We start from the raw sequence: 16,491 nt of genomic DNA, 5'->3' as shown, positions 1-16,491 counted from the left end.
GTGAAGATACGCCACCATCTGGATAGTGAGCTGAAGGGTTGTTAAGAGCAGGGAGTACATCCAGGAGAGGATGGAGTGGTGGGGATACAAAGTACCCGGAGCTGAAAGTCTTCCTTCAGGCTCCTCGGTTTCCTTGACGGGAAGGCAAATCTGAGCGTATTCGCTTTTATAGGAAAAACGCTGCACTGTATCTCGCCTTTGCTGGGGGAATTGGAAAGGTTTCCATTCTCAGATACTTCTTTAACGAAAGCTTACCCTGGATTGGGAGAGGGGACACTAGACAGAGTGCAGAACTAGAGAAAATGGAGGCAGGAACCGCCCTCAGAAAGTCTTGAAGTGAGCAAGGACGTTAACGTTAGTCCCAAGTTGATGCTTTTGTGATGTTACTTGCTCTCTTTGCGGTCTCACAGACGCAACAGGTCTGAGGCTCCTGAACAAGACTGGGCTGATGGAGCCCCTGACCGTGGGCGCCTCGCGAGCGTCTCCTTTAATAGGCGGGGCCGGAACCCCAACGAGTCCCCGGCTTTGTACGTGTCGGGGGCGGAGCCGCAGACGGCCCTTGCAGCATGGCCGCCGGCGCTGCCGCCGCCTTAGCCTTTCTGAGTCAGGAGAGCCGAGCCCGGGCCGGGGGGTTCGGCGGTCTGCGAGTCCCTGCCCCGGTCACTATGGACAGTTTTTTCTTCGGTATTGAGGAAAGGAGGAGCTGAGGGTGGTGCGGGGGCAGAGGCAGGGCTGAAGAACAGGAAAGCAGATGGGTGCAGGACGTGGGTGGGGGCGGAGGGGGCCTCACACGCGGCAGTTGGAGCGGAAGGGGGTAGCCAGGCCCCTGCCCTAGTCGTGCTGGGCGGGGTCCGGGCCGAGCGCTCCAGGTTTTCCTGAGGAGCGGGCGTGTGAATGGCCGGTCAGCCCATGGCTGCACGTGAACGGGATTCGGAGAAACGCCCCCGCACACTCACCCTGTTCTCTCTTCCAGGCTGTGAGCTCTCAGGCCATACCCGCTCTTTCACCTTCAAGGTAGAGGAAGAGGATGATGCGGAGCACGTGCTGGCTTTGACCATGGTAAGGAGCGGGTAAGGGGAGTGGCGGGGAATAGGTTGACCTGAGCGGGCCTCTACCCGCGTGTCTCTTCCCCTCCCCCGCTTTACTGGGAGTCACCTCCTCTGCTTAACCCCCACATGGGGGTCCCCTGGCCAGGTGATCCAGGGACCCCTGAGGCTGGGCAAGTCGTAGGGTAGATGCCTCCGTTTGTGGTCTCCTCCACCCTCACTGGGGAGACTCTGAGGCCCTGTGTACCCTTCCCAGCTCTGCCTCACTGAGGGGGCCAAAGATGAGTGTAATGTGGTAGAAGTCGTGGCCCGGAATCATGACCACCAGGAGATCGCAGTCCCTGTGGCCAACCTCAAGTTGTCCTGCCAACCCATGGTGAGTTCCCTTGGGGGATTGGGAGATAGGAATTGAGGACTTCAGGATTTCTCACAAGATGGGGTGGGCCAGACCTTCATCCTTGTCTTCTTCCCAGCTCAGTTTGGATGACTTCCAGCTCCAACCACCTGTAACCTTCCGCCTGAAGTCAGGTTCTGGCCCTGTGCGGATCACTGGGCGGCACCAGATTGGTGAGAGTCTTCTCCTTTGCCTCCAGTAGACTGTCCATCAGGACTCCTACCCCACCCCAGCCTTATCTCCCAGTGCGGTTCCTATACAGACTCTGTATGCTGTGCCCTCCACTTACTGTCCTACTCAAGCCGTTCTTCATGGAACCTGTCTCGGCTTTTTTAGCTCCAGTGATGTGGACTCCTTTGGCTCTTTGTTATCTAGTTTAGTATCTGAGGTTTTTCCCACCTAGACCATAAGTTCTGGGAGGTCAGGGTCCCTACAAGCTTAGAGCCACAGGGCATGAATAAATGACCTGTAGTATGAAGGGGGTATGGCTTTAACTTCTCTTCCTCCCTTTACTGCTTGTGTGTCTACCAGTTACTATAAGCAATGATGTTTCTGAGGAAGAGAGCGAAGAAGAGGGCAGTGAGGAGGAGGAAGCTGAGTTGTGCCCCATCCTGCCTGCCAAGAAGCAGGGGGGCAGGTTCTAACCCTCCCTGGTGAGTTGGGTGGGAGGCATGCCCACCAGGGCCTGGGAGGGGACAGGAGGAGCAGATTTGGACCTAGATGCTGACCCCTTGTTTGCTCTCTTCAGGTCAGCTAGCTGCCTGCCACATGCACCATGCACCAGGTTCCTGTACAAGTTTCAAGAATTTTGTGTCTTTTCCATTGAAGAGGATGGGTAGTGGTGGGGTGGGTGGGTGGGGTTTGGTCTGGTGCTAGGAGAGAGGGGGTCCCATTCTCCATAGTGCCCTGGTGTTCTAATCCTGTACCACATCCAGAGCTTCCCTTTTCTTCAGGAGTGGGAGGAACTCTGAACTTCCATCCTGACCCTCTCTCCCCACTTGCCTGTGAGGTTGGAGGTCAGCATCTGAAGCTCAGGACTACACATTTTTAACATTTTTTTACATTTTTGGATAAAGGTTGAAATAAAGTGGTGTGGAGTTTTTTCTGCAGCTCATTTGTGTGGCTTCTTTCCCTGCTGGGGTGGCATTCCCCTAGGGACCACCAGGTGGCACTGTGGCAGCACAAAGGGTGGCCCTGGGCCTGGGGGAGGGTGAGGAAATGTGGGATCCTGCTCTTCCCAGGGCCCTGGGACTAGCCCAGGCCTGGGCCCCAAATGCCTTCCTAGAAGAGGACCTCCCAACACCAAGCTCGTTCCCAGTCCTTAAAGGTGGGGGAGGGCCATCCCAGGAGGTTATCAGCATCAAAACAAGGGGTCTGGGCCTCTGTCAGCACTCAGGCTGATGGGCAGGGGGACAGATAAGGGGGCTTAAGCAGCACGAGGAATGTGCATCCCTAGCCCCATGAGGGGGCTCAAGCCCTGAGAGGGCCTGTGAGGGGTAGGGTAGAGGCCAGTCTTTGCTCCTCCTTGCAGGCATGCAGGCCATCTCTGAGCCAGCCTGGGCCCTTAGAAACCTGATTCCAGGGGCCAGATGGAGGGGGCTGGCCAGATTGGGTGACAGGGAAACCAGAATCTGGGTGGCCTGGCATATGGGGGTAGAGAGGAGCCCCTGGGATTCAGCCTCCTGGGCTAAGGGGTTCCTGCCCCCCAGCCCTCTGCCTGGTCTGTGTGTGTGTGGGGGGGTGGTCTCTGGTGCCTGAAATAAGGTGGTTCTAGGGCTTGGCTGCTGCTGTGCCAGGAAGAGAAAGGGATGTACCTGGTGTGAGCATGAGTGTGTATATGACCAAGTCTGAGGTCAGCAGTTCAGCAGCTGTGTCGGTTGGGGGGTGGGAGGGGTGGTCTCCGTGCCCCATAAACAAACAAACAAACAAAGGGTTACCTCATGAGACAGCCTGGGGCCAGACATGCTGAGGAGGGACAGAGAACAGTGCCTGGTGGGACCCGGCCCACTCCCTCCACTCTCTCCCACACTGGCCTCTGGGCAAAGGAGTGAACAAGTGGGAGGGGTCCCTAGATAACCCGAAGAGGCTGGTATTGGGGCAGGTGTGGTAAACTTTGGAGAGTGTTTCCCACAACACTGAAAAGCACTCCCTCCTCAACACATCCCTGGGGGAGTTTCCCTTTTCCCTGTGGTGAGGACCAAACAGGTCTGATTTTTAACCTGGCTTTTTCCTCAAGTTGAGGATAAAGGAAGATGATCCCTCTCTCTGTTGCGGTGATCAGGGTCGCAGGCCCCTTTCTCTTCTCCAGGACTTTCTTGAAGTGCTTCCACCAGGAACCGGGGTGGAGGGGGCAGCCAGAATGGAACCATTCACCTACCCGCGGCACGGGGTCAGGAGGTAGAGGGGAAGGTGGAGCTGGCGCCCTCTGGTGGGCGAGGTTGAAACCGCCTGTGGCCGTGCGGCTTCCCGCGCCGCCTCTCTAGGGGCTCTTAGGGGTACGCCGCGGTGCAGGGTCCTACGTGCCCCGCCAGTGGTCTGGGCGACTAAGGCCGACTTCATTCGTTCGTTCATTCACGCATTGGAAGGGCTCCTGTTAGAACCCTTCCCTTCTTCCTCTCGTCTATAGCCTCCAAAGTCCTTGGCACGTGCATGGTTGAAGGCGCAGTAGCCTGGCTGAGTGCAGCGAAGAGTCATCCCTCGTGGGAAGCCTCCCCAGCAGACATATCTACCCCCTGTGCGTGGCCCCGCCCAAATATTTACCCCCCGCGACGCGGCTGATCTCTCATTGTACGCCTTTGCTGGTTTCTTGGTGGGTCTTTCCCGCGGCCCCGGCCGGCGCCGAGCGCTCTCCTGCCCGCGGTGGGGGCCCAATCCACATCTGCTTCGTCCAGGAGTTTCCCGGCCCGACGGGGCGCCCGGCGGACAGAGCTGGGAATTGTTTTTTCTCCTTCCCCGCCCCCGCCTCTCCTCGATCCCCCTTTCTGCCCTCTCAGCGCACAGTAGGAGAGTTGCCAATTCACTTTGGCCCCTGAGAGCTGAGGGATGAAGGCTTACGCCAGGGTCTGCAGACTCTTGGAGGAGGGGCAGGACTGTATTTGGGGGGTGAAGTGGGACGACTCCCAGACCCGGGCCTAAAGTGCTTAACACAGCCTCCGCGATTTACATTTGAACGGTCGGCGGAGGGTCTGCGGCGCTTTGAACGCCGGGCGCAGGAGGCGCGCGTTTGAGCGAGCGGCGATCCAGGCGGCCCCGGCCGGTTGGTGTGGATTTGAGGGGCCTGGGGTTGTGCTGCGGGGGCGACCGATGCACTTGGAAAGAGGCTGAAGGTGTGTGTTTAGAGGGGCTATTTGTGTTGGCGAGAGGTGTGTGTTTGTGCTTGCAGGAGGCGATGGACACTGTGTGTGTGTGTTTGTGTGTGTGTGTGTGTGTATTTGTGTTTGCGGAGTGTGGAGGCAGCCGGGAAAGGTGGCCGGCTGTCACTCAGCGATCAGGTTGACAGGCGCTCCCTCATCAGGGCCAGGGAGCTCTGATTGCAGATTCGAGGAAACAAAATAGCAATTGTAATTACGGGGCTTTGATAAGATAAAGGAAGGAGCGAGCTGGCCGGGAGGTGAGTAAGAGAGCAAGGGAGGAAAGAGCGGCCTGCTGGGGCCCCGATGGAATATTTGCATCTGTCACTCACGGGGGTGTGCCCTGGCAGTACCCGGTGCCTGATGCGGAGGTGTCCTTATTGCTGCCCCCCTCCTTCTAGAGACAGGGACTTTTGGGGAGATGAGAAGAATCCCCCAAAATCGACGAAGGTCCAGTTGGGGGAGATTCTCCAAATATAAAGGAATTCTGGTTTGTACAGGCCCCTTGATGGAGGTTAAGGTGTAGGACTCAAACTCTGACCTCCACACTTTTAGGCCCTGGATTGCTCACCTCTGGGGGAGAGGGAGGAGGGTAGATTAAGATCATTGAGGTTCAGCCCAGCTCCTTCAAAACATTCTGGGGCTCCAAACCAGGGTTGGTGGAGACAGGTTGGACTGTCTCCATCCCAGTCTGGGGAAGGACAGGTGCCCAGAGTGACTCAGGTTGTGACTCCAGGACTATGCACACTAAGGATGGGCTGGATGCCCTGACCTCTGTCTGGGTCCTGCTCCCTGCTGTTCTCATCAGACTATTTTCAGAGGGCTGGGTCCCTGGTGAGGAGAAGGCCCTTCTCATGCTCTGCTCCCCATCTCTCCACTCATTGTTTAATGCATACAAATAAACATTTTCAAGGGCCTACTATGTGCAGGGCATGAGGTTAAGATGGTGAACATCTTGCCTGCTTGAAGCAGTGCAGCTGGGGAGTTAGACACCCAACAAGTGGCTGGCAACCTCTAAGACAGAGGAGCTCAAATGAAGGAAATGTGCTGGTCTGGGCTGTGGGCACCGGAGCCCACGGCACCTGTCTTCCCCCAGTGGGCCCACCTCCCAGTGGGGTTGAGAGAAGATGGTGCAAACCCAGCCCTTAGCAAATACAAGTGCTCAGTAAATGGTGGTGCTTATGATTATTATCTGTTGGGAGGGTGGTGAAAGCAAGCCTCCCCGTAGAGGACCCACATGCACTGAGGTCTAAATGCTCAGCCAGTTTCCCCATTATTCATTCATCGAATACTAGTTGCAGAACAACCCCTGCCCAGCTCTCTGCCATGAGCTGCAGCTTCTGAGCTAGTAAGACATGGTCCTTGCCAGGCGGTCTGTGTGGGCAAGAGCCAGTTGAGGGAACAGACTCCTGGAGGTGGGTAACAGGTGGGCTCAGGAAGTCTACTTCTCTGGGGAGGGATGAGATCTTGGGACAAGTCTTCTGACTCTGTTTTCCCATCTAGACCTCACTCAGTGTTAGCGTTATGGCTGGGAGTAGGAAAGGTAGGCCACAGAGAAAGGGAAGGTAGGCAGAACTTTGCTGTGCTGCCTACTGCCTCTGGCCTAACGGCTTCCTGGGACCACCCCAACCCCTCCAGCCCAATCCCCAAGGACGTGGCCGGGGCAGTAGGGCAGGGGAGGTCTTGGGTGAGGCCAGCAGCTGGGCAAAGCATCAATGACTCCACCTGCTCCTCAGAAGTATCTGTCCCAGGGCACCTCTGCCCACCCAGGCTGCTCTCAAAGAAGCACCATGGCTCAGGGTTTCTCAAAGCCCCTGGAGGGAAGAAACGAGCGGCTGGGAAAGGCTTAGACGACTCCTTACCTTCTTGATACTCCCCCTCCCCCACAGTTGACACAAAGCCAGCAGTTCATGTCTAGTACACAGTAGGTGTGTAAATACCTGTTCAATGCACAAATATTGGGACTCTGAGAGAAAAAGCTGGGCAACCTGGATCTAAGTCCCTTCCCCAGGAAAAGCAGCTGAGAGCAGTTATTTTTGCGCCCTCTGCCTGCTTCTTTGGTGGGGGGGTTGAGGGTGGTGGCAGTGACTCTGCGTCTTACCAGGGACCTCTGGGCTCTCCCATAGTTGGCTGTGGTTCCTCTCAAGCTTCAGGCTAGTGTGTATGGGGGCGGGGGGGGGGTACGGGGCAGGGGTGATGGTGATAATGGGGGCAGGAAGGGGAGGAGAAGATGTTTCTCCATCTCAGGGCCTTCTTGGAGACTGAGCGAGACAGGGGAGACCGGCAAGGCAGGGTACTCAGCCGAAAGATGGGAGTGGGTGTCGGGTCCCCGACGCAAGCATGCACTGACAGAGAGGAGCGCACAGCAGTTCACTCCAGTGTTAGCAGCCACTTGCAGGCGGCGGGCCCAAGCGAAGCACACAGTAGGCGGCTCAGAGAACCTCCGTATAGCCTGAGGCGTAAGTGGACAGGGTCCCACGGTGGAGACCGGGCACCTTCCCACTCGGGCTCACCGGCGGTCCAGGAAGCTCCAGCCGAGGGTCTCGGGACTCCACGGGGTGGGAAGCCCGAGGTGCCCCCCATCCCCGCCCGCCTGGACCCCAAGAGCGCGCCAGGGGACAGGCCGGGGTTGGGGGGAGGCGCCCACACCGGCCGCCCCCCCCAGACGGTCCCCAGACCCCTCCCCTCGCCCAGACCCCCAATCCCATACCCGCCGGCCGCCCCGCCCCGGCCCGCCCCGCCCCCGCCCCGGGCTGGGTCCCGGCCCCCGCTCCCAGCCGGGGGCTGCGGGCTCCGGCCGCCCGCCCCGCGCTCCCCCCTCACGCCCGGTGCGGCGCCCCCCGCCGCCACCCTCCCCTCCCCTCCCCCTCCCTTCCCACTTACCCACCCCCCCCTGCCGGCCCGTTACCCTCCCTCCCGCTCCGGCTCCTCAGCAGCCAGCGGCCACCGGCTCCGGCTGCGGCGCAGAGGCACTCGGCGCGGCGCGGCGAGCTCGACATTCCCTGGGACCTAAGGAGCCGCGTCGGGATCGCCCGGGCTCCCGCCCTCGAGCCTTCCTCCTCCGCCGCCGCCGCCCTCCGCTCGTCTGTCCGCGGCCTCCCGCGCACCGGCGTGATCCCGCCGGGGCTGTGCGTGCTCCCCGGCCGCGCGCCATGGGCAGCCCCCGATCGGCGCTGAGCTGCCTGTGAGTACCGCCGCCCCGCGCCCCCGGCCGCGCTCCCGCCCGCCCGCCGCTCACCCTGCGCCCCTCTCTCCCCGCCCGCTTTTGTCTCCCACAGGCTGTTGCACTTGCTGGTTCTCTGCCTCCAAGCCCAGGTAAGGCGCGCTGCGCGGAGGCGGGGGCCGGAGCCGGCGGGGGACGCCGGGGGGCAAGGTCGGGCAGGGGCAAGAGGACCGACCCTGCGGCCGCGCGGCGGGCTGGAAGGCACCTTAGAAATGCAACCCCTAACTACCCCGAGGAGGGAACTAAGGAACAGAGAGGTAGCGCCTGCCTAAGGTCACACAGCCAGCGAGTGGCGAGGCTAGAACCCGAGGTCTCGGAGTCCAGCTCTGTCTCCCACGCCTCCCAGCCAGGTGGGGGTGGATGGGGAACTCTGCGGGCAGCCACACCCGGCCGCCGAGGATGGAGGCATTCGGGGCCCGGGGGCGTTCGTTGTCAGAGGTACGGTGACTGTCTCAGGGACCCTCTCCGCGGCTCTCTGGGGAGGCTTGCGGCGGGACTGGCCGAAGGATCAGGTGCCTAGGTCCTCTGCGGTCTCAACATTTGCTCCGTGAATTTGTCTTTATAAATGTCAGGGGTCGGGCAGCGCTGCCTCCCGACTTAAAAGCGCCCTGCTCTTCTAGGAAGGCCCGGGAGGGGGGCCTGCGCTGGGCAGGGAGCTCGCTTCCCTGTTCCGAGCTGGCCGGGAGTCCCAGGGTGTTTCCCAACAGGTGGGTCCAGATCCTTCTCCATCCCGGGCTCATCCATGCTAGGACTGGTCTGTCCGACTTTCCTGGGTGGGGGTGGGGGGCGGGTGGCCTGAGCTGGTATGTTGGGGGGACCCCAGCCGGCTGCCTGGGGCAGTGGAGGGAGGTGCCGGGTGATGGGGGCCACTTGGGCCCCTGGGCAGAGTAGCATTATAATGGCGTGTTGTGTATTTTTCAATTTCCTAAAGGTAACTGTTCAGTCCTCACCTAATTTTACACAGCATGTGAGGGAGCAGAGCCTGGTGACGGATCAGCTCAGCCGCCGTCTCATCCGGACCTACCAACTCTACAGCCGCACCAGCGGGAAGCACGTGCAGGTCCTGGCCAACAAGCGCATCAACGCCATGGCAGAAGACGGGGACCCCTTTGGTAAGGCGAGCTGCGCTGCAGTGGGGTAAAGGTAGCCTGTGGAACGGGCCCCTCTTCCCCAGGCTGCCCTGCTATGACTGGACCTACCAGTCACATCTGCGCTGGCCAGAGGCCTGCACACTCCCCAGCTCAGAAGGGAAGGAGTTAAGGTGAAAAAGCATCTTGGGGGTCAGCTGGAGAAGAGAGGGTTGGGGAAGGGACCTCGGGGAGTACTCGGCGCACAGGTGCCCCTTCCCTGCCCAGCAGATGAATGAATCCAGGAATCTCCCTTTCCACCTCCCCCTTTCATACCCCTCTCCACTGCAGGTGGAGGCAGAGGGTTCAGGGGGAGGGGGCCCAGGTTTAAGGGAAGCTCTTGAAAGAGGATATGTCGCCAGGGCCCACAAAAGGAGAGTGGGAAAGAGAAGGGAGAGAAATCCCTTCAGCTCTCCCAGCTTGGGGGGGTGTTGCTGTGAACCTTTAAATACTTTGATCAGAAGGGTCAGTTACACATGGGGACTAGGCTAGGAAAAGGGCCCTCCCCTCTGCACTTGTCCAGGAACCCAGGTGGTCAGTCAGAGTGGGGCTCCTGGCTGCCGGTGGGGTGGTGAGTACAGGGAGCTACTGCGAGGTAGAGAGGCTGAGGACTGATTGATTTCTAAAGCATTCAATATTCCTTCCTTGAAACAAGGCCAATTTCCAGAGTCCTGGATGTACCAAGAGAAAAGCAAGCCCTCTGGGCTGCTGGTGTTGTTTTTAGAGAGCGATTATTGTGAGTTTAAAAACCTTTAAATAACGACCAAGTTAAACAAGCATGAAAGGAGAGGGGAAGACTCTATTAAAATGTAATAAAAAGGTGAGGCGTTTTAAGAGCTAAGAAGAAAAATGAAGAATGATATAAAACAGAAAAAGAACGAGGCTTTTTTTCAGATGTGGAGTTTGAAAGGAGTTGCAAGTCTGTAAATGTTAAAAAAGAGGTTCAAGATTGTTCTCTATGAATCTCTGGAGAGACCCCCGCGTCTGGCAGAGCGATTAAAACTCTTCTTACTTTCACCTTTTTTAACATTTCCTGAATACTTTCTCCTCTTCTCGAGCCAGTTTGGGGGATCGAGTATGTCTCGCTGCATTTTTTCTGCATCGACGTAGCTGACTTCCCTTCAAAGCTGGAGAAGGAGACATAATTTTCCTGGGATAAATCTGTCACTGGGGTGGAAGAATAGGTTTGAAAATGTTAAGCTTTCCAAAAGCCCAGTCGGGAAAGCTGCCGTAAAGTTCGGCCCCAGCTCCCCAGATCCATCCAGGAAGGAGAGTGGGGGCTTTCTGCGGTGGGGTGGGGCTGGGGGTGGCCTGCCTGGTGGCCGAGCTCCCCCGCTGGGCTGGCAGGGCCAGCCTACCGTCCCTTTGTCCCTCCAAACTGGCTACTTGCTGCCCTTCTTAGCTTCCAAGGAAAGGGAATGAATGCCTGGCTCCTCCTGGGTTTACTCCCATTGGAACAAATGGTCCAGCATCCTTGGGTTTTGGGGAGGGAAGAAGAGGCTAAGCTGCTCATGGGGGAATTCCTCTTCAGACATCAGAGGTCTGATGCCCACTTCTCTCCTTACAATTATAGGAGGCTTCCCAGTTTCCCTGGTCCCTGCCTGGTGAGCAGGAGCTGGAGGGCCCAAGAGCAAAGGCTTAGGGTGTATAGCCAGGACAGGAAGAATCTGGGGGAGAACAGCAGAGAAGTCCCAGTTGCTTCCTTATGGGCCCCAGGAAGGGACAGAGGGCTCCATCCCTATCTGCCCTGTTTGGCCAGAATTTCAGAATGGAATCCCCTCCCATCTTCTCCAGTCGGTGTCCTTCCTGGCCCTTAAAAATAGTTGCTTCTTGCCCTGGAAGGCAGACCAGGAGAGGGATGAGCAGACTGGCTGGGTCCAAGAGGAGGTGGGTGGGAGGGGAGGTGACAGCTGCATTTCCCTGGCTGACTTGGAGCCAGACTGGGGACTTGGCTACTGGGTCCCGGCTCTGTGCTTCTGTGAAGGGGGGCAGGTAGTCACAGGCTGGGCCGTGAGGGCTGCCTTGCTGACCTGTGCCCATCACCTCCCATTAGTTTCAGGGACAGAGAAGGTGCCACCTTGTCAGTACAGGCTGGGAGGCAGACCTGGGAGTACCCAAACTTCTTTCTCAAGGAAGGAAAAGGCTGCAGTAGGGAGGGCAGGAGACCCAGCCCCTTCTGTCCCATCCCAAACAGCTAAGTCGGTCCCCACTCCCTTCTTGGTGACAGCCTCAAAAGGAGGAGTTGTGCAGAGAGAAGACAGGGACCAGGGCTTCTGTGGCAAGCTGGCTGTCTAAGGGGAGAGGGGAGTGGGAAGAAGGCACAGAATTCAGCTCCCTGTCTCCTGGCTCTCAGTGAGAGGCAAGCACACCTGATTTTCTCTCCTCCTCACCTACAGAAAGTGTTTGGTCACTGGGGTGAGAAGCCCAGCGCTGCTGGAGGGTGAGAGAAAAGATTATTGAGTTGTTGATTTCTGAACACTGGGGCCGGGGACTGGGGTGACTGGGAAGCGTGGGGAAGAGATAGCATCCTCCCAGCTGGTTCTGGGAAAGCAGCTGGCCATGGGCTGTGGGTGTAGGGAGAGCTGTCTCATCCCTATCAGCTTCTCAGCAGAGCAGGGGTAGGGTGGTGTGGCCAAGGCTGTGGGTTAGAATCCGAGGCACCAGAAACAAGAGAGAGTGCTTTTATGTTTGACCTCAGGAGTGGAGGTCACCACTGCACCCCAGACATTTGTAATGATCTGTGAGGCATGTGCATATAATATTCTGAGTTGGAAGAATCCTCAGAGATCTTTGATTAGAAGCAGAATTATAGTCAAATTAAAATTTACTTGAAGCCTCGACATAAAAGTTATTAGTCTGGTTTTAAAAGAGGGTCTTTTCAGTTTGATGGCTCCAAGACCCCTCTGCAGAAACCAGTTCATATGCCATGATCTCATTCACCCCCCTTCTGTAAACCCAGGTAAGGGGACGGTCTGAAGCCCAGAAAGGAGACTTGACTTTCCCAGGGTTGCACAGCATGTTAGTGGCTGGAGCCCACGCCTTGGGTACCTGGCTTTTGGAGCAGTTGCTTCTGGGAAGGGCCAGCTGGGATGGGGACATGGAGCACTGGGGGTCAGGGAGCTGCTCATAACCACTCTCCCCCCACATTCCCTGACAGCAAAGCTCATTGTGGAGACGGACACCTTTGGGAGCCGGGTTCGAGTCCGAGGAGCTGAGACAGGCCTCTACATCTGCATGAACAAGAAGGGGAAGCTGATTGCCAAGGTGAGGTCTTAGAAGGAAGGGAGGGGGCGGCTGGGGCTTGGGGAGCAGGCTGGGCTGGCTGAGCTCCTCCAGGATCCCAACAAGGTGGGCAGAGACAGAGGGCCACCTTGGGCTTACCTAATGATTGGATGGTGGGGGAGGTGAGGGAGGAGGAAGCTGAGAGATGAAAAGCTATAAAAGCAAAGGAGGAAGAAGGCAGGCTAGGGAAGGGGCGGGGGGGGTGGTTGGTAAATTCCATATATCTTTTTAACAAATCGCCAAATTGCTTTGCTATTATGTCCAATTACATGGTACCAGCATTTGGAATGTTCAGTAAGCCGCAGGCCCAGCCCCTCGGCGGAGCTCTGAAATGGCCCCATTAGTCACGGCTCCTCTACAGCCTCGAGCTCCCCGCTTCCTGGGCTTCTGGGGCTTGGGGCTCAGCATCTCCTCACCGGCCTTCCTTCCCCCATAGGGTGGCAGCCCTGGGGCTGCAGGCCGGCATCCTGAGGGGCTGAGGGGGGCAGGTGGGGAAACGGGTGCTAGCAGCTTGGGCCAGACTGGTGGGCAGGAGGCCAGGGTAGGCAGGGGCTGGGCCCCCTCTCTGCCTCTCTGTGTTGGGGCCCAGCCCCTCGGTAGACAGCCATGTGTCACTGCTACCCAGGAGGACAGGAAGTTGCCGGGTGGGCTGTGAGTTGTCAAGGATTAGAGAGCGGGTGCCCGGGCAGGGGGTGGGGCTGCCCACCCTGCCATCTGCTGGGGTGCCCACCTGCTGTCTGGGGCCGCCTCCCCTCTGCCTCTGATGGGGTTGGGTTCTGGACAGAGCCCGGTGACACCGTGTCTGGCCCCCCCTACCTGCAGAGCAACGGCAAAGGCAAGGATTGTGTGTTCACGGAGATCGTGCTGGAGAACAACTACACGGCCCTGCAGAACGCCAAGTACGAGGGCTGGTACATGGCCTTCACGCGCAAGGGTCGGCCCCGCAAGGGCTCCAAGACTCGGCAGCACCAGCGCGAGGTCCACTTCATGAAGCGACTGCCCCGCGGCCATCACACCACAGAGCAGAGCCTGCGCTTCGAGTTCCTCAACTACCCGCCCTTCACGCGCAGTCTGCGCGGCAGCCAGAGGACTTGGGCCCCCGAGCCCCGATAGGCCCTGCCCGGCCCCTCCCCGCCGCTCCCAGCGCCGGAGGTTTCCTCTGGTGCAGGATGAGGTCTGCGCTACTGAAGGCTGGGGAGGAGCTGGGGGAGCCCTGGGCCCTAGTTGTTGATAATTGTTTGCTGTTGGGTTTTTTGTTGTTTTTTTAAACAAAAGAGAGGCTCTATTTTTGTATTCCACTTGGCTGTGGTGTCTGACTTCTTAACTCTCAGGAAGGCCAAGTGAGTGGCCTAGACTGGGATTCCAGCGGGGGTTTCTTGGGGGTGGGGAGCTTTTTCTAGTCCCGCAGAGGCGCTCCTGAGACCCCAGCAGCTGCAGGGTAAGACTGCTAGGCCGCCAGGGGCTCCATTGCACCCCCAGGTGGGGGCAGGGAGGAAAGAGCCTGAACTTTAGGTCAGATCTTTCAAGGGCGGGTGTCAGTGGAGGGTGGTTGGGTATTAGTTGCTATTAAATGACTGAAATATTTATTTAACTGACGTATTAAAAATGTGTGTTGGAGAGTGAGTCCTCCTGGGGTCAGCGCCCTCCCCCCGCGCTGCCCCAGCTGGCAGGCGGCTGAGAGATGCAGCAAATCAGGCAGCAGCTCTGACTGCAGCCTCCCTTCTACCTAAGGATCCACACCTGTTGGCCGTCCCTATCATTGTTGCTGGAGGGGTTTTCTTGGGAGGACAGAAGCAGGCAAAGGAGCAAGAAGAGGCTCTTAGCTGGTCCTGGGACCTCTCAGACATGGGCTTTTAATAGGAGTCATTGTTAACACTTCCCCAGGCCACCCCTGGGCCAGAAATGATGACTTTGCTAGGACTGGAGTTGTAATCATGGATTCAGTGGGTCCTTTAAAAAGTGCCTTTCTGTGTATGCCTCGGTCTGTGTGGGAGACAGATCAGAGATGCCAGAGCTAGTTCTTTCTGAGTACCAGGCTCCAGAAAATGAAAGAAGAGAGCAGCTGCCGGGGTCCAAGGTGGAGGTATGTTGGAGGGGGGCTGCCAAGGCTGGTGTTGACAGTCGTGACATGAAACAAGTGTTAACTTTGGGATATCTGGTTAGAAAGCTATGAGCAGAAGGTGCTGAGCTCAGGCGCTGCAAAAGACCCCAGGGGACTGTGGTCCAGGGAGAAGCTGCCAACCTTGGAGAGACCAAGCCTAGAGGGAGTGGAACTGGCATTGGCCGGGAAGGGAAGCTCACAGACCTAGAGCAGAACTCATCTCTGGCCAGGGGGGGAAGCAGCAGGTGGTAAGTCAGAAGGACTAGCCTGTGAAGAAGGACTGCTATGGATGAAGGAAGACCAGGTCATGCTATGACAATGGTAGAGCAGGTCATTCATGGCGTGGGCAAGAGGACTGGCCTGTGGTGGGTGGAGGGGTGGGTTCTTGGAGGTGGACTGGTGAGATTGGCATCACACCACCCGGAAGAGAGCCCAAGCCCAGAGGCAGCAGGTCTCCTGAGGTCAGAGCTGGCCCAGTCATCATACCTGAGCTCTCATTCTGGTTGCTTCCACTGCCTTCTTTGGGCTGGTCCCATAGCACAGTTACTGGACGAATCCAGAAACCTCTTCCTTCTGGGCCTCTGGTCCTTTGGGTGGAGGGCAACCCAAGGCTTCCTAACCACGTGGGCCTCCAAGAGTTGCAGCCACAAATCCCAGGCTCAGGCCATCCAGATGGATCAGGAATCCTAGGGCCCAGTGGGAAGCCTTGGAGAGGTTGGGGTACCATGGGGCCTCTTCTGGCCTGCTATGGGGGTGAAGGGCTCTGGACAGAATAGGTTTCTCCTGGTGCATAGATACAGAGGATGTGGGGAGGGGGCTGTAGACATCTCTCTTCCAGCTCCCCCAGCTCTTAGTGCCTCCTCTTCTGCTCCATCCCCTCCCCTCCCCCTTTAATTAATTCTGGGTGAGCAGCCTGGCTTTATTGTGCAAGGAGCTGGGGTCTCACTGTGGGAAAAGTCACACCTTCTGAGCAGCTTCTGATGCCATGCAAATGAAGAGACCGTCCAGGAAACGCTTTCATCTGCACGGCCGCCTGTCCAGCCCCCAGCCCAGTAATTACCCACATTTCATTTGTTTGAGAGCAATTCCTGGGGGAAACCACAGGGTAGGAGGGAGTCTGGGGGGTGGATAGAATGTCAGACTCTCCCTGCCTGTGATCCTGGCCACAAAGTGGGGCCAGGCTGGGCCAGGGTGGTCACTGGCCAGGCCAAAGCTACCCTGAAGCCCACAGGCTGGGGATGCCTGAGTACTCCAGGGTGGTGGGGTGGAACTGAGCAACGGTTGCGACGACAGAGAAGAGGTGGGTTGTCCAGAGAGCCGGACCTGCCTCATGGAGAAGGGAGAGATGACTGATGGGGGAGTAGAGGTGGACAGGAGGGTGGTGATCTTGTCCTTGAGGTGACCTGAGGCTTTGGGAAGGGGTTGACTCCCAGCAGGACCCCCAGCCAGGCACCCTGGGGAGCTGAGCCCAGAGCAGTGGCGCTGCGCTGGGCCGGAGCACCCACTACCTTGTTTATCTTTGCGTTGCTGCCTCCACAGAGCCCTCGCTAATGGGGTTTTACAGCCCACTCAAGCTGCAACTGGCCAAGAATCAATCATTACCGGCACTTAGCGGTTTGATAGTTAACAGCCTGAACTGAAGCCAAACTGGTTGTTAACTGTGATAACAACTGATTTCAAGGGGTTATTGCCGGCCCAATATGCTCAGCCCATTTATTTCGGGGAAAACAAGCAGGGAGCTGTTGCAAGGCCCAGAAAAAGGAGGACAGGGCTTTCCTCAGCCAAAAGGCCTGCCACTCTGTCTAGGAGTGGGTGCTGGCTGTGAGGACCCTGGGGGCCGGCTGAGGTGTGCGTGGAGGCTTGGCCTCCCAGAGGATCTGAGGATCTGTGTGCGGGCCCAGGTGATCCACGCAGAAGGCCCTCTCCAGTCCTCCCTTTTCCCCAGTTCTGACCTCACCCTGATTCCCC

The 16,491-nt window shown here is 58.0% G+C and overlaps 2 protein-coding genes across 5 annotated transcripts; both read left to right on the top strand.

Annotated features, from left to right (window-relative positions):
- Positions 1-526: 526 nt before the first annotated feature.
- On the top strand, positions 527-2,549 carry NPM3 (nucleophosmin/nucleoplasmin 3). Its single transcript, XM_060125334.1, has 6 exons — positions 527-684; positions 974-1,059; positions 1,303-1,422; positions 1,520-1,613; positions 1,972-2,093; positions 2,189-2,549. Exons 1-5 carry the CDS (start codon positions 567-569, stop codon positions 2,082-2,084), a joined length of 531 nt encoding a protein of 176 aa, XP_059981317.1. The 5' UTR covers positions 527-566; the 3' UTR covers positions 2,085-2,093; positions 2,189-2,549.
- A 5,393-nt stretch (positions 2,550-7,942) lies between these two features.
- On the top strand, positions 7,943-13,539 carry FGF8 (fibroblast growth factor 8). Of its 4 annotated transcripts, none has more exons than XM_060126195.1 (6): positions 7,943-7,974; positions 8,069-8,105; positions 8,634-8,720; positions 8,978-9,125; positions 12,298-12,404; positions 13,245-13,539. In XM_060126195.1, exons 1-6 carry the CDS (start codon positions 7,943-7,945, stop codon positions 13,533-13,535), a joined length of 702 nt encoding a protein of 233 aa, XP_059982178.1. In that variant the 3' UTR covers positions 13,536-13,539. The 4 variants fall into 4 exon arrangements, with proteins under 4 accessions (XP_059982178.1, XP_059982177.1, XP_059982180.1 ...); XM_060126194.1 differs by having other exon boundaries at positions 8,945-9,125; XM_060126197.1 differs by lacking the exon at positions 8,634-8,720.
- Positions 13,540-16,491: the final 2,952 nt, after the last annotated feature.

Source organism: Lagenorhynchus albirostris, chromosome 16 (genome assembly GCF_949774975.1).
Source record: "Lagenorhynchus albirostris chromosome 16, mLagAlb1.1, whole genome shotgun sequence".
NCBI classification, from domain to species: Eukaryota; Metazoa; Chordata; class Mammalia; order Artiodactyla; family Delphinidae; genus Lagenorhynchus; species Lagenorhynchus albirostris.
The sequence above is the reverse complement of the archived record's forward strand: the minus strand, read 5'-3'. Positions and strand labels throughout refer to the sequence as shown.